Genomic DNA, 14384 nt, shown 5'->3' on the forward strand with positions numbered 1-14384 from the left:
CAATAAAAGTCACCTATCAAACTTTACAAGTATTATAAAAATAACTGGGGACTACCCTGGTTGTCCAGTGGTTAAGCATCTGCCATTCAATGCAGGGGCTGTGGGCTAAATCCGTGATCAGGGAATAAGAACCCGCATTCTGCAGGACACCTAAGCTTGTGAACGGCAACTACTGAGCCCGTGCAATCTAAAGCCTGTGCTCCATAACTAGAGAAACCTGTGTGCCGCAACGTCAGAAACCTGCACTGCAGTGAGAAGCCCATGCACCACAACTGGAAAAGCCCTCTCAGTGCAGTGAAGACCCAGCACAGCCAAAAGAGAAGTGAATTCTTCCATATCCTAGATAAAGGGAGATTCTTCTCAGAGTCAATCTAAATGTAATAAAGGGAAAGACTGAGAACTTGAAAGTGCTAAGAAAACTTGTGTGTGGCAAAAAAAAAAAAAAAAACCCATAAATACACACACACACACAAATTAGAGCTAATAAGCAAGTTTAGAAAGGTTGCAGGATGCAAAGTGAACATACTAAAAAAATAATTTGTATTTCTATGCACAGGCATGGACAGAAAGAAAAGGAAATTAAGAAAATACTTCCATTTGTAATAACATAAAAAACCACAAAATACTTGAGAATAAATCTACCAAAATAAGTACAAAACTGTTACTATAAAACATGGTTGAACGAAATTAAGACATAAATAAATAAGAGATATTTATGGATTTTACAAATTGAAAGGCTTAATACTGTTAAGCTGTCAATACTTCACAATTGCAATACAGATTCACTGTAATCCTATCAAAATCCCAGCTGTTTCCTTTTTTTTTTCTTTCCATAAACTGGAAAGAAAAAGTTTATCTTAAAATTCATAGGAAAATGTAAGGGACCCGGAATAGCCAAAGCAATCTTGACAAAGAATAATCAAGTTGGAGATGTCACACTTAATGGATTTCAAAACTTACTACAAAATTTGTACTTGAATCTTCATAGTAGTGTTATTCATAACATCCATACTACTACTACTACTAAGTTGCTTCAGTCGTGTCCGCCTCTGTGCAACCCCATAGACGGCAGCCCACCAGGCTCCCCTGTCCCTGGGATTCTCCAGGCAAGAGTACTGGAGTCGGTTGCCATTTCCTTCTCCAATGCATGAAAGTGAAAAGTGAAAGTGAAGTCACTCAGTCGTGTCCGACTCTTTGCGACCCCATGGACTGCAGCCCACCAGGCTCCTCCATCCATGGGATTTTCCAGGCAAGAGCACTGGAGTGGGGTGCCATTGCCTTCTCCAATAATATCCATAAATTTACTACAAAACAACAACAACTGAGATTGTGATATGGGCATAAGAATAGACATATGGCTCAATGGAATAGAATTGAAAGACTAGACATAAATCCTTACATTCTTGGTCAACTGACTTGGACACGGGTGCCAAGTAATTCAATGATGAAAGAATAGTCCTTTTAATAAATGGTTCTGGGACAACTGAGAATCCACATACAAAAGAATGAAGTTAGACCCTTGCTTCATATCATATAAACACTTAATTCGAAATGAACACAAAAAACCCTTAAAGTCAACAATAAAAAGACAAATAACTATATTAAAAATGGATAAAGGATTTGAATACGCATACCTCCAAAGAAGATAAACAAAAGTCCAAGTAAACAGATAAAAAGATGCTGAACATCTTTAGTCATTAGAGAAATGCAAATCAGAACTACAGTGAGATACAATTCCACACTCTTTAGGATGTTTAAAATAAAATAGACAATTAAAAGGGTCGGTAAGGATGTGGAGAAAGTGAAACTCATTCATTACTCGTGGAGATGTAAACTGCTGAGGTCACTTTGGGAAATACTTTGGCAATCCCTCAAAAAGCTAAATATTGAGTTACTACATGATCCAAAAATTCCACTCCTAGACTTATACACAAGAGATCTGAAAATATACATCCTTGAAAACCTTATATATGAATGTTAATAGCAACACTATTCATAATAACCATAAAGTAGAAACAACCCAAATGTCAGTAAACTGATGAATATAAACAAAAGGAGTACTATTCAGTCATAAATAGGAAATGAAGTACTGATACATGCATGCTAAACACAAATGAACCTTGTAAAAATTATGCTAAATAACAGAAGTCAAAGACAAAAGGCCACATATTATATGAACTGTCCATAACAGAAAAATCCACAGAGATAGAGATTACATGGTAGTTGCCAGAGGGTGGGAAGAGGAGGGAATAGGAATGACTCCTAATGGGCATAAGGTTTCTTTAAGGTGGTGAAAAATTTCTGGAATTAGATAGTAGTAATGGTTGTAAAAAAATATTCCAAAGAATAGCAAGAAGAGATAAGAAAGCCTTCCTCAGCGATCAGTGCAAAGAAGCAGAGAAAAACAACAGAATGGGAAAGACTAGAGATCTCTTAAGAAAATTAGAGATACCAAGGGAACATTTCAAGCAAAGATGGGCTCGATAAAGGACAGAAATGGTATGGACCTAACAGAAGCAGAAGATATTAAGAAGAGGTGGCAAGAATACACAGAAGAACTGTACAAAAAAGATCTTCACGACCCAGATAATCACGATGGTGTGATCACTGACCTAGAGTCAGACATCCTGGAATGTGAAGTCAAGTGGGCCTTAGAAAGCATCACTACGAACAAAGCTAGTGGAGGTGATGGAATTCCAGTTGAGCTATTTCAAATCCTGAAAGATGATGCTGTGAAAGTGCTGCACTCAATATGCCAAGCAAATTTGGAAAACTCAGCAGTGGCCACAGGACTGGAAGAGGTCAGTTTTCATTCCAATTCCAAAGAAAGGCAATGCCAAAGAATGCTCAAACTACCGCACAATTGCACTCATCTCACATGCTAGTAAAGTAATGCTCAAAATTCTCCAAGCCAGGCTTCAGCAATACGTGACCCGTGAACTTCCTGATGTTCAAGCTGGTTTTAGAAAAGGCAGAGGAACCAGAGATCAAATTGCCAACATCTGCTGGATCATGGGAAAAGCAAGAGAGCTCCAGAAAAACATCTATTTCTGCTTTATTGACTATGCCAAAGCCTTTGACTGTGTGGATCACAATAAAGTGGAAAATTCTTCAAGAGATGGGAATACCAGACCACCTGACCTGCTTCTTGAGAAATCTGTATGCAGGTCAGGAAGCAACAGTTAGAACTGGACATGGAACAACAGACTGGTTAAAAATAGGAAAAGGAGTACATCAAGGCTGTATATTGTCACCCTGCTTATTTAACTTCTATGCAGAGTACATCAGGAGAAACGCTGGGCTCAAGAAGAACAAGCTGGAATCAAGATTGCCAGGAGAAATATCAATAACCTCAGATATGCAGATGACACCACGCTTATGGCAGAAAGTGAAGAGGATCTAAAAAGCCTCTTGATGAAAGTAAAAGAGGAGAGTGAAAAAGTTGGCTTAAAGTTCAACATTCAGAAAACGAAGATCATGGCATCTGGTCCCATCACTTCATGGGAATTAGATGGGGAAACAGTGTCAGACTTTATTTTTTGGGCTCCAAAATCACTACAGATGGTGACTGCAGCCATGAAATTAAAAGATTCTTACTCCTTGGAAGAAAAGTTATAACCAACCTAGATAGCATATTCAAAAGCAGAGACATTACTTTGCCAACAAAGGTCCATCTAGTTAAGGCTATGGTTTTTCCTGTGGTCATGTATGGATGTGAGAGTTGGACTGTGCAGAAAGCTGAGCACCAAAGAATTGATGCTTTTGAACTGTGGTGTTGGAGAAGAATCTTGAGAGTCCCTTGGACTGTAAGGAGATCCATCCATTCCATTCTAAAGGAGATCAGCCCTGGGTGTTCTTTGGAAGGAATGATGCTAAAGCTGAAACTGTCTAGTAGTTTGGCCACCTCATGCGAAGAGTTGACTCATTGGAAAAGACTGATTCTGGGAGGGATTCGGGGAAGGAGGAGAAGGGGACGACAGAGGATGAGATGGCTGGATGGCATCACTGACTCGAAATACATGAGTCTGAGTGAACTCCGGGAGTTGGTGATGGACAGGGAGGCCTGGTGTGCTGCGATTCATGAGGTCACAAAGAGTCGGACATGACTGAGCGACTGAACTGAACTGAACTGAACTGAACCTAATGCCAGTAGTCATGTACGGATGTGAGAGTTGGACCATAAAAAAGGCTCAGCACTAAAGAATTGATGCTTTTGAACTGTGGTGTTGGAGAAGACTCTTGAGAGTCCCTTGGACAGCAGGGAGATCAAGCCAGTCCATCCTAAAGGAAATCAACCCTGAACATTCACTGGAAGGACTGATGCTGAAGCTGAAGCTCCAATACTTTGGCCACCTGATGCAAAGAGCTGACTCACTAGAAAAGATCCTGATGCTGGGAAAGACTGAAGGCAGGAGGAGAAGGGAGCAGCAGAGAATGAAATGGTTGGATGGGATCACTGACTCGATAAACATGAGTTAGAGCAAAGTGAAGGACAGGGAAGTCTCGTGTGCTGCAGTCCATGGGGTCGCAGAGAGTCAGCTTAGCTGACTTAGCTACTAAACAACAACAACTTAAATGCCAAAACATAAACTATTTTAAAAACTATATTATGTACATAAAATAGAGTATTATCCATCTATATAACAAATAAAGAAGATTTAAATGAATTATAAAGTGATTTTTCAGGATGTATTGTTAGGAGAAAAAAGCAAATATGCACACAACAAATAGATAGCTTGGTGAGAAGAGGGAGAGACATTTCAACTGATAAATGTACATAGAAGGACAGACCGAAAAATCACTGATTTGCAACCATCATGGTAAAGACTAGCTTGCGAAAGACTCATCAATGTATGCTAAACTTGGAGAGACATTTCAAAGAGGAGTAAAATATTTACATAGTCTTAAAAATGTCTCTTTACAGAATGGTTATTGGCTGCAAACAGAAAAATCGTTATTATACAGCGAAGTAGCACCCACACCACTGGCAGGTAAATTAAAGTCACCAGTGAAGGACAGATGGATTTCATGTGCCTCCAGATACAATACCCCAAGAAAATATAATGTCCTTTGGTAGCATTCTAGCTGGGCTTGCACTCAGAATCTAGCCAGGAGGAAGCATCAGATAAACCCAAACTAAGGCACAGTCTATGAAATAACTGGCCTGTATTCTTCAAAAATTTCATTGTCATTAAGAGACAATGACAAGCTGAGAAACTGTTTAGATTACAGAAGACCAGAGTCCTTGACAACTAAGTGCAGTACTTGATCATTAACTGTATTTTTATTGGAGCAGGAAAAAATTGCCAAGAAGGACAGTATTGGGCTAACTGACAAAACAGAATATGGCCCATACCGATCTTAATATTCCTGAATTCACCTTTTCTGGATAGACCTGTGAACTCTCATGAGATTCTAGTATCCTATGAAACAAAGTTTGGGGAATGTGTAAACCAAGCTCAAATCTTTGCAATGCATACTACTGGGTCTTAGAAGCCATTTTTTATTCTAGTGAATTTTGTAAGGGGTGATGGCCCTTGCAGGAATACTCTGAGTATATCTTGATTTCTTGCTTTGAACTTTAGGAATTGGTGCAGCAAAGACAGTGCTGAGACTTTGAGGGCAGGTCTGTCCTCAGCAGATCTTTGAGGGAGGGTATGGTCAGGAAGCATTGAGGGTATGTGGACTTGGAAAAAATTTAAATTAATAAAATTTGTAAAATGGGAGTTCAGTCACTCAGTCGTGTCCGACTCTTTGTGACCCCATGGATTGCAACACACCAGGCTCCTCTGTCCATCACCAACTCCCAAAGCTTGCTCAAACTCATGTCCATCGAGTTGGTGATGCCATCCAACCATCTCATCCTCAGTCATCTCCTTCTCATCCTGCTTTCAGTCTTTTCCAGCATCAGGGTCTTTTCCAATGAGTCAGTGCTTCGCATCTGGTGGCCAAAGTATTGGAATTTTAGCTATAGCATCAGTCCTTCGAATGAATATTCAGGACTGATTGCCTTTAGGATTCACTGGTTGGATCCTTGCTGTCCAAGAGACTTTCAAGAGTCTTCTCCAACACCACAATTCAAAAGCATCATTTCTTTGGTGCTCAGCTTTCTGTATAGTCCAGCTCTCACATCCATACTTGACTACTGGAAAAACCATAGCTTTGACTAGACGGACCTTTGTTGGCAAAGTAATGTCTCTGCTTTTTAATATGCTGTCTAGATGGGGAAACAGTGGAAACAGTGTCAGACTTTATTTTTTGGGCTCCAAAATCACTGCAGATGGTGACTGCAGCCATGAAATTAAAAGACACTTACTCCTTGGAAGGAAAGTTATGACCAACCTAGACAGCATATTCAAAAGCAGAGACATTACTTTGCCAACAAAGGTCTGTCTAGTCAAGGCTATGGTTTTTCCTGTGGTCATGCATGGATGTGAGAGTTGGACTGTGAAGAAGGCTGAGCGCCGAAGAATTGATGCTTTTGTTTTTTGTTTTTTTTTATTAGTAAGTGGTTTAAATTTTATTTTATTTTTAAACTTTACATAACTGTATTAGTTTTGCCAAATATCAAAATGCTTTTGAACTGTGGTGTTGGAGAAGACTCTTGAGAGTCCCTTGGACTGCAAGGAGATCCAACCAGTCCATTCTGAAGGAGATCAGCCCTGGGATTTCTTTGGAAGGAATGATGCTAAAGCTGAAACTCCAGTACTTTGGCCACCTGATGCAAAGAGTTGACTCATTGGAAAAGACTCTGATACTGGGAGGGATTGGGGGCAGGAGGAGAAGGGGACGACAGAGGATGAGATGGCTGGATGGCATCACTGACTCGATGGACGTGAGTCTGAGTGAACTCCAGGTAATGGACAGGGAGGCCTGGCGTGCTGCGATTCATGGGGTCGCAAAAAGTCGGACACGACTGAGTGACTGAACTGAAACTGAACTGAGGTTGGTCATAGCTTTTCTTCCAAGGAGCAAGCATCTTTTAATTTCATGGCTGCAGTCACCAACTACAGTGATTTTAGAGCCCAAAGAAAGAAAGTCTCTCACTATTTCCATTGATTCCCCATCTATTTGCCAAGAAGACCAGATGCCATGATCTTAGTTTTCTGAATGCTATGTAAAATAGCATTGAAAAAGTTGACAAAGATGGTGTAAAAGTAGCTCAATTAAGAGCAAAGAAAAGCAAATTTCTGGTGGCCAGGCAAATCAAAACAACCCTTTGGCAGAATGTCAATAAAAATCAAGAAGTATAAAATATTAATGCTTTACCTACCAGCAGTTTAACTTCTGGTAATTTATATCAGCACATAACTTAAAGAAATAAAAAAGTTTTTTATAAGAATATTCAGAATTATTGATACTAACAAAAAATTGCAAATCTACCAGTGTTCTTTTGCATAGTAAATGTCCTGACCAGCCACAGACAGAACGTTGGTCTAAAGCTGGACCCCCCCATCTCCTTCACCACCCCACATCTGTGCACCTCCCAGGCCTGTCATTTCTGCTCTCCGTACATCTGTATCAGCTCCGTCCAGGTCGCTCCATTCTCACGACACCCGCTGCGTCCGGGCTGTCACCGTCCCTACCTGGCCTGCTGCAGCCATCTCCTGAGCCACCTCCCTGCTTATCTCTCTGCCGTCCAGTCCATTCTCCATGCTGCAGAGCAACCCTTCTAGACAGACAATCTGATGATGTCCCTCTCCCTGCTTGAAAACCCTTAACTGCCCTTAGGGTGAAGCTCGAATTCCTTACCATGACTTTCCACACCCATTGCCCAGGGATCAGGAACTCCTCGCAGTTCCCCCAAATGTGTCAAATCTTGTCTTACCCTCAGAACTTTCCATGTACTCTGCCCCATGCCTGGGTCGGTCTTCCCTGCCTCTTGGTACTTTTTGAGGCAGGCATCGGCATGTATTACCTTTGCTTCCTCACACCTCACTCACAGTACAATCTGGATTCTGTCCTCATTAGTGGCCCAGGGCTTCCCTCAACTAGGCCATCAATAAAAGAAAAAGAAAAACAAGAAAAGAAGAGGGAGAACGTTCCCAAAATTCACATATTGCACCAGCAGGCACGGTGCTCAACACTTGACAAATATTAACTCATTTTTCCTCCAACAGCTCCGTGTCCTCCAGAGCAGCAAACGGTTGCAAAAGGAAGAGGACATCTCTTTCTTTACTTTTCTTCCTGTTTTTTCTGACAAATTCTTCTTTTTCACTTTACCGATTTATCCTTCTTTATGCAACCAACGAATACCAATATTCCTCAAGACTCTTGTCGTCCTTTTCCCTTCTCACTCCATGAAGCCTCCCTGGGTGATCTCACTCTCTCCCAAGGCAATTACTGTGTACAAGGGGAGGACTTTTTAACCTATTTTCTCAACTCTAGTCCTGATTATATAACTATCTAGCTGTCGCTGCTGCTTGGATGCCTTAGGGCATCTCAGACTCATCATCAAAACCTGAGCTCATCTGGTCATCCCTGTCACCCCTGCTCCCCCACACACATCTTCTCAGGTGTCCAGACTAGAAACCCAGGAGTCATCTTCGACTCTTCCCCTTCCCTCTTTGTCCTGTATCCTTTCAATTTCTATATCTCATAAATTCTGCCTCCTAAATCTTTGTCATACCCAACTCCTTCATCCTTACTAACATCATCCTGGTTTAAGCCACCTCCATCTTCACCTTCAGTACTTCAGTCTGTCTCCACTCCAGGCATACCCTCCCCAGTCTACTCTCTACATACCAGCCAGAATTACCTTTCAGAAAACAGTGTGTTTAAATCTGGGCTATGCCATTTATTGACTGTGTACTCCTGGGCATATCACTCAACTGTCCTAATTCTTGACTGACTTATCTATAAAATGATAATAATAAATCATAGGATAGGTATTAGTATTTAAGGGAGATGATCCAGAGAAAGTGAGAGAATGGCACACTCTAATAAATTGTGCTGCCTGCCAAGCTGCTGCCGCCAAGTCGCTTCAGTCGTGTCCGACTCTGTGCGACCCCATGGACTGCAGCCTACCAGGCTTCTCTGTCCATAGGATTCTCCAGGCAAGAACACTGGAGTGGGTGGCCATTTCCTTCTCCAATGCATGAAGGTGGAAAGTGAAAGTGAAGTCACTCGGTCATGTCTGACTCTTAGCGACCCCATGGACTGCAGCCCACCAGGCTTCTCCATCCATGGGATTTTCCGGCAACAGTACTGGAGTGGGGTGCCATTGCCTTCTCCCAATAAACTGTGCATGGGAGTCTAAATAGTCATACAAATTTGTAAAGAAATAGCAATAAAGAACTCTCAGTACTGTATCATTATATCTGATTTGAAATAAAAAATGAGTTAGTCTATATTTTACAACTTTAATAGGGAAAAATTCTCAGAAAACAATTTAAAAGGTGCTTTTAGCAGATGACACCATATAAAAACATCAAACTGATGTAATGGTTAGTTGTACGTGTCAGCTTGGCTAGGCGGTGGTGTCCAGTTGGTAGGTCAAATACTAGTGCCTCGTTGTTAGGTCAAATACTAGTTTAAATGTTGCTTTGAATGTACGTTGTAGTTGTGATTAACATTTATGATCAGTAGACTTTGAATAAAGGAGATTACCTTCAACAATATGAGTAGGCCTCATACAGAACAAAAGGCTGAGGTTCCAGTGAAGAAGGGGGACTGTGACATAGAGACTCTGCTTGTGTTTTCAGCTGGCCCACCTACCCTGTGGATTTCAGACTTGTCAGCCCCCACAACTGTGTGAGCCAATTCCTTAAATAAATCCTTCTCTTTCTCTATGTATACATCCAACTGGTTCTGCTTTGGAGAACCCTAACTGACGCACTCACAGAGGAATCTTTTAAAATGATAAAGTGGAACAGCAGCTACCAGATGACAGTTCTAAGTAACTTCAGGTAAAGGTCGCAGAATGTGGTAGAAAATAACCCTAATACCTTTGGTCACATAATCTGTACATAGATAAGCTTTAAAGTATAAAAAGCTTTGTCTGTGAAACAAGACTTAAATTATGCACCCGCATGAGAAATCCACCTTCAGGAAGTCCCGGCTTGTTTGTGGAGCAGGCACGGTAACAGAGGACTGGTAATCCCATGCTTGCCCACGTGGGCACCTATGTGAAGATGTTTGTTGAACTTTTACTCCAGGCGGTGTTGTATGTATCTAGAGCACATAACTAAGCCAGACATTCTCAGAGCTGCTATTCCACTTTTATCTGTGAGAAGCAGTGGGTCAGAACAGCTTTGGTGGCCAGGACATTGCAGCTTACCTGTAAAAGGTTGTTGATGGATGCATCGTGAAATCCCAGGGCTTGCTCTGCAGCTGCCAACTCCTGCAGTATTGGTACACACTCTAGACTTTTTTCACCTCTACTGATCTCAGTATATTCTAAAGCCTCTTGGTAGTGGGGCAGAGCTTCTTTTGATTTCTTCTGACTTTGATATACCCTTAAAAACAAAGGAATTATTTTTTAAATAATTAAAATGGGAGATACTGAAAATAAAAGATGGATTTGACTTTCTGACTCCTATTCCCCAGGTTCATTTCTTAGGCAGCTAAGCCTTATTTTCCTCCAAGGAGCAGCAGGGCATAGTGGTTAAGAGGAGAGACATTGGGATAATCAGGAAGATTGAAATCATGGCTCTATCACTTACTAGGTGTAGGACCTTCAAGTCACTCGATAGTTTCTCATCTGTAAGTTAACAAAAGGTATCTTGAAAAGAAAAAGCTATGTTAAAAGAAAACCTATGACAAACCTAGATAGTGTATTCAAAAGCAGAGACATCACTTTGCCAACAAAGGTCCATATAGTCAAAGCTATGGTTTTTCCAGTAGTCATGTACAGATGTGAGAGTTGAACCATAAAGAAGGCTCAGAGCTGGAAAAAATTGATACTTTTGAACTGTGGTGTTGGAGAAGACTCTTGAGAGTTCCTTGGATAGCAAGGAAATCAAACCAGTCAGTCCTAAAGGAAATCAACCCTGAATATTCACTGAAAGGACTGCTGCTGAAGCTGAAGCTCCAATACTTTGGCTATCTGATGCAAATAGCCAACTTATTGGAAAAGAACCTTACTGGGAAAGATTGAGGGCAGGAGGAGAAGGGGGTGACAGAGGATGAGATGGTTGGATGGCATCACCGACTCAATGGACACCAGCATGAGCAAACTCCAGAAAACAGTGAGGGACAGAGAAGCCTGGTGTGCCGCAGTCCATGGAGTTGCAACGAGTTGGACGTGACTTAGTGACTGAAAAACAACAAGTTAACGATAATAACAGTGCCCACTTCACTGCATTGCTATGAAGATTAAATTAAAGTGGTTGATATTAATAAAAAGAACATCTAGAATAGTCTCTGACATATAGTATGCACTGTGGAGGTGTTGGTTTAAAAAATATAAAATATTAAAACAACAACAGTAATCAGAAAGCATGCTAAGATGCTGATAACCAATCCACTGAGAAATTATAGAAATTTCCCAGTTTGATGAGGGTGTAAAGCATTCTCATTAACTGTTGGGAAGAATGTAATTTGGGTACAGGCTTTTCTATATCAGAATTATACATATATATGTATACATGTTTCTGCTAATTGCACTTTTAAGTAGTTTATCTTGAGAAATACTCCAGCACAAGAACTATATATAAGAATGTTTACTGAAGCATTCTTTGTAATAGTGAAAAAGTATAAAGCACTTAAAATAGCTCAGTAGATGATTATTAAGTGGGTTATAGTAAGTACATCTACATTGTGGAATGCTGTGTACCCATTAAAGTTAATTTTGATGTGTATTTATCATCATAGAAATATACCAACTATATATTATTCAGCAAAAAGGCAGATTACAAAACACTTTATATAATCTTGAAGAAAGTGAAAGTCACTCAGTCATGTCTGATTCTGCTCCATGATCTACGCAGTCCTTGGAATTCTCCAGGCCAGAACACTGGAGTGGGTAGCCTTTCTCTTCTCCAGGGGATCTTCCTATCCCAGGATTGAACCCAGGTCTCCTGCATTGCAGGTGGATTCTTTACCAGCTAAGCCATAATCTTACGCATGTGAAAATTTTGCATCTAATCTACATGTAAACATATGCATAAAGAGCTATCTAAATGTCACTAAAATGTTAGCAATAGTTATTTCTAAGGAGTTTTGAATTATTTTAGTCTTATTTATACTTTATAAATTTCCCAAATTTTCTTCTATAAAAATATATTACTTTTACATGAGAAAAATGTTAATTTAAAGGTGGTAGTGGGAAAATCGCAGAAGGCACTGGGGACCCACTCCAGTACTCTTGCCTGGAAAATCCCATGGGCAGAGGAGCCTGGTAGGCTGCAGTCCATGGGGTCGCTAAGAGTTGGACACCACTGAGTGACTTCACTTTCACTTTTCACTTTCATGCATTGGAGAAGGAAATGGCAACCCACTCCAGTGTTCTTGCCTGGAGAATCCCAGGGATGGAAGCCTGGTGGGCTGCCGTCTATGGGGTTGCACAGAGTCGGACACAACTGAAGTGACTTAGCAGCAGCAGCAGCAATTATAAAAAAAAAATTAATAAACAGAAACCTCAATTAAATAGAGTCAGGAGCCCAGAATTGGGAATTTTCCTGCCCTGGGAGGACAGCGGAGCCCAATGGGAAGAAGAAAGACTCCTCTTCATTCCTGGTAAGAACTTAGCCAGTGAAAAGTCATGGACTCCTTGTGTACTCTGGCTCTCTCAAATTCTGTCCTCTTCTATAAAAGCATTTTCCTTCCCTGGCCAGGTGGAGTCTTGCATATCATTCACCACGGTTTCAAACCCCCAGATTGAAATTTTCTGCCGACCCTTTATGAACCTAATTTTTTATTTCTGGAGAAATAACTGGCAGCCTTTTTTTTTTTTTCCCTAGGTCAACATAGTCATTGAATACTTTTCACAACTAGTTTGCCCTCCAGTAAATTTCAAAGGAAATGACTAATAGGGTTACTTTTCAGATCTGTGGTTCAGATGATCATAGTGAAATAAAATGTTCATTGAATAGCTTATGAACTGGGATACCTTCTATAGTTGTAAAGAGGCTGACAACACCAGAGGAGGTCAGGGATATGTTCCTGGACCAAGAAGCATCTAGGTTGTAACTTGCAGGGACTCTAATGTTGGATGGATCTTTGAAGACCTACAAGACCTTTTAGAACTAACACCCACAAAAAATGTCCTTTTCATTATAGGGGACTGGAATGCAAAAGTAGGAAGTCAAGAAACACCTGGAGTAACAGGCAAATTTGGCCTTGGAATATGGAATGAAGCAGGGCAAAGACTAATAGAGTTCTGCCAAGAAAATGCACTGGTCATAACAAACACCCTCTTCCAACAACACAAGAGAAGACTCTATACATGGACATCACCAGATGGTCAACACCAAAATCAGATTGATTATATTCTTTGCAGCCAAAGATGGAGAAGCTCTATACAGTCAACAAAGACAAGACCAGGAGCTGACTGTGGCTCAGATCATGAACTCCTGATTACCAAATTCAGACTTAAATTGAGAAAGTAGGGAAAACCACTAGACCATTCAGGTATGACCTAAATCAAATCCCTTATGATTATACAGTGGAAGTGAGAAATAGATTTAAAGGCCTAGATCTGATAGATAGAGTGCCTGATGAACTATGGAATGAGGTTCGTGACATTGTACAGGAGACAGGGATCAAGAACATCCCCATGGAAAAGAAACGCGAAAAAGCAAAATGGCTGTCTGGGGAGGCCTTACAAATAGCTCTGAAAAGAAGAGAAGCCAAAAGGAAAGGAGAAAAGGAAAGATACAAGCATCTGAATGCAGAGTTCCAAAGAATAGCAAGAAGAGATAAGAAAGCCTTCCTCAGCTGATCGCTGAGTGCAAAGAAATAGAGGAAAACAACAGAATGGGAAAGACTAGAGATCTCTTCAAGAAAATTAGAGATACCAAGGGAACATTTCATGCAAAGATGGGCTCGATAAAGGACAGAAATGGTATGGACCTAACAGAAGCAGAAGATATTAAGAAGAGGTGGCAAGAATACACAGAAGAACTGTACAAAAAAGATCTTCACGACCCAGATAATCACGATGGTGTGATCACTGACCTAGAGCAAGACATCCTGGAATGTGAAGTCAAGTGGGCCTTAGAAAGCATCACTACGAACAAAGCTAGTGGAGGTGATGGAATTCCAGTTGAGCTATTTCAAATCCTGAAAGATGATGCTGTGAAAGTACTGCACTCAATATGCCAGCAAATTTGGAAAACTCAGCAGTGGCCACAGGACTGGAAAATGTCAGTTTTCATTCCAATCCCAAAGAAAGGCAATGCCAAAGAATGCTTAAACTACCACACAATTGCACTCATCTCACA

General features: G+C 40.7%; 1 protein-coding gene across 6 annotated transcripts in view; it reads right to left on the reverse strand.

Annotated features, from left to right (window-relative positions):
• Positions 1–14384, reverse strand: part of TTC23 (tetratricopeptide repeat domain 23) — a 157274-nt gene that overhangs the window by 47076 nt on the left and 95814 nt on the right. For all 6 annotated transcript variants that reach the window (XM_025271599.3, XM_025271595.3, XM_044932794.2 and 3 more), the window contains one exon: positions 10280–10457. In XM_025271599.3, coding sequence (XP_025127384.2) covers positions 10280–10457 — 178 coding nt within the window. The remainder of the gene's footprint in view (positions 1–10279; positions 10458–14384) is intronic.

Source organism: Bubalus bubalis, chromosome 20, assembly GCF_019923935.1.
Source record: "Bubalus bubalis isolate 160015118507 breed Murrah chromosome 20, NDDB_SH_1, whole genome shotgun sequence".
Lineage (NCBI taxonomy): Eukaryota > Metazoa > Chordata > Mammalia > Artiodactyla > Bovidae > Bubalus > Bubalus bubalis.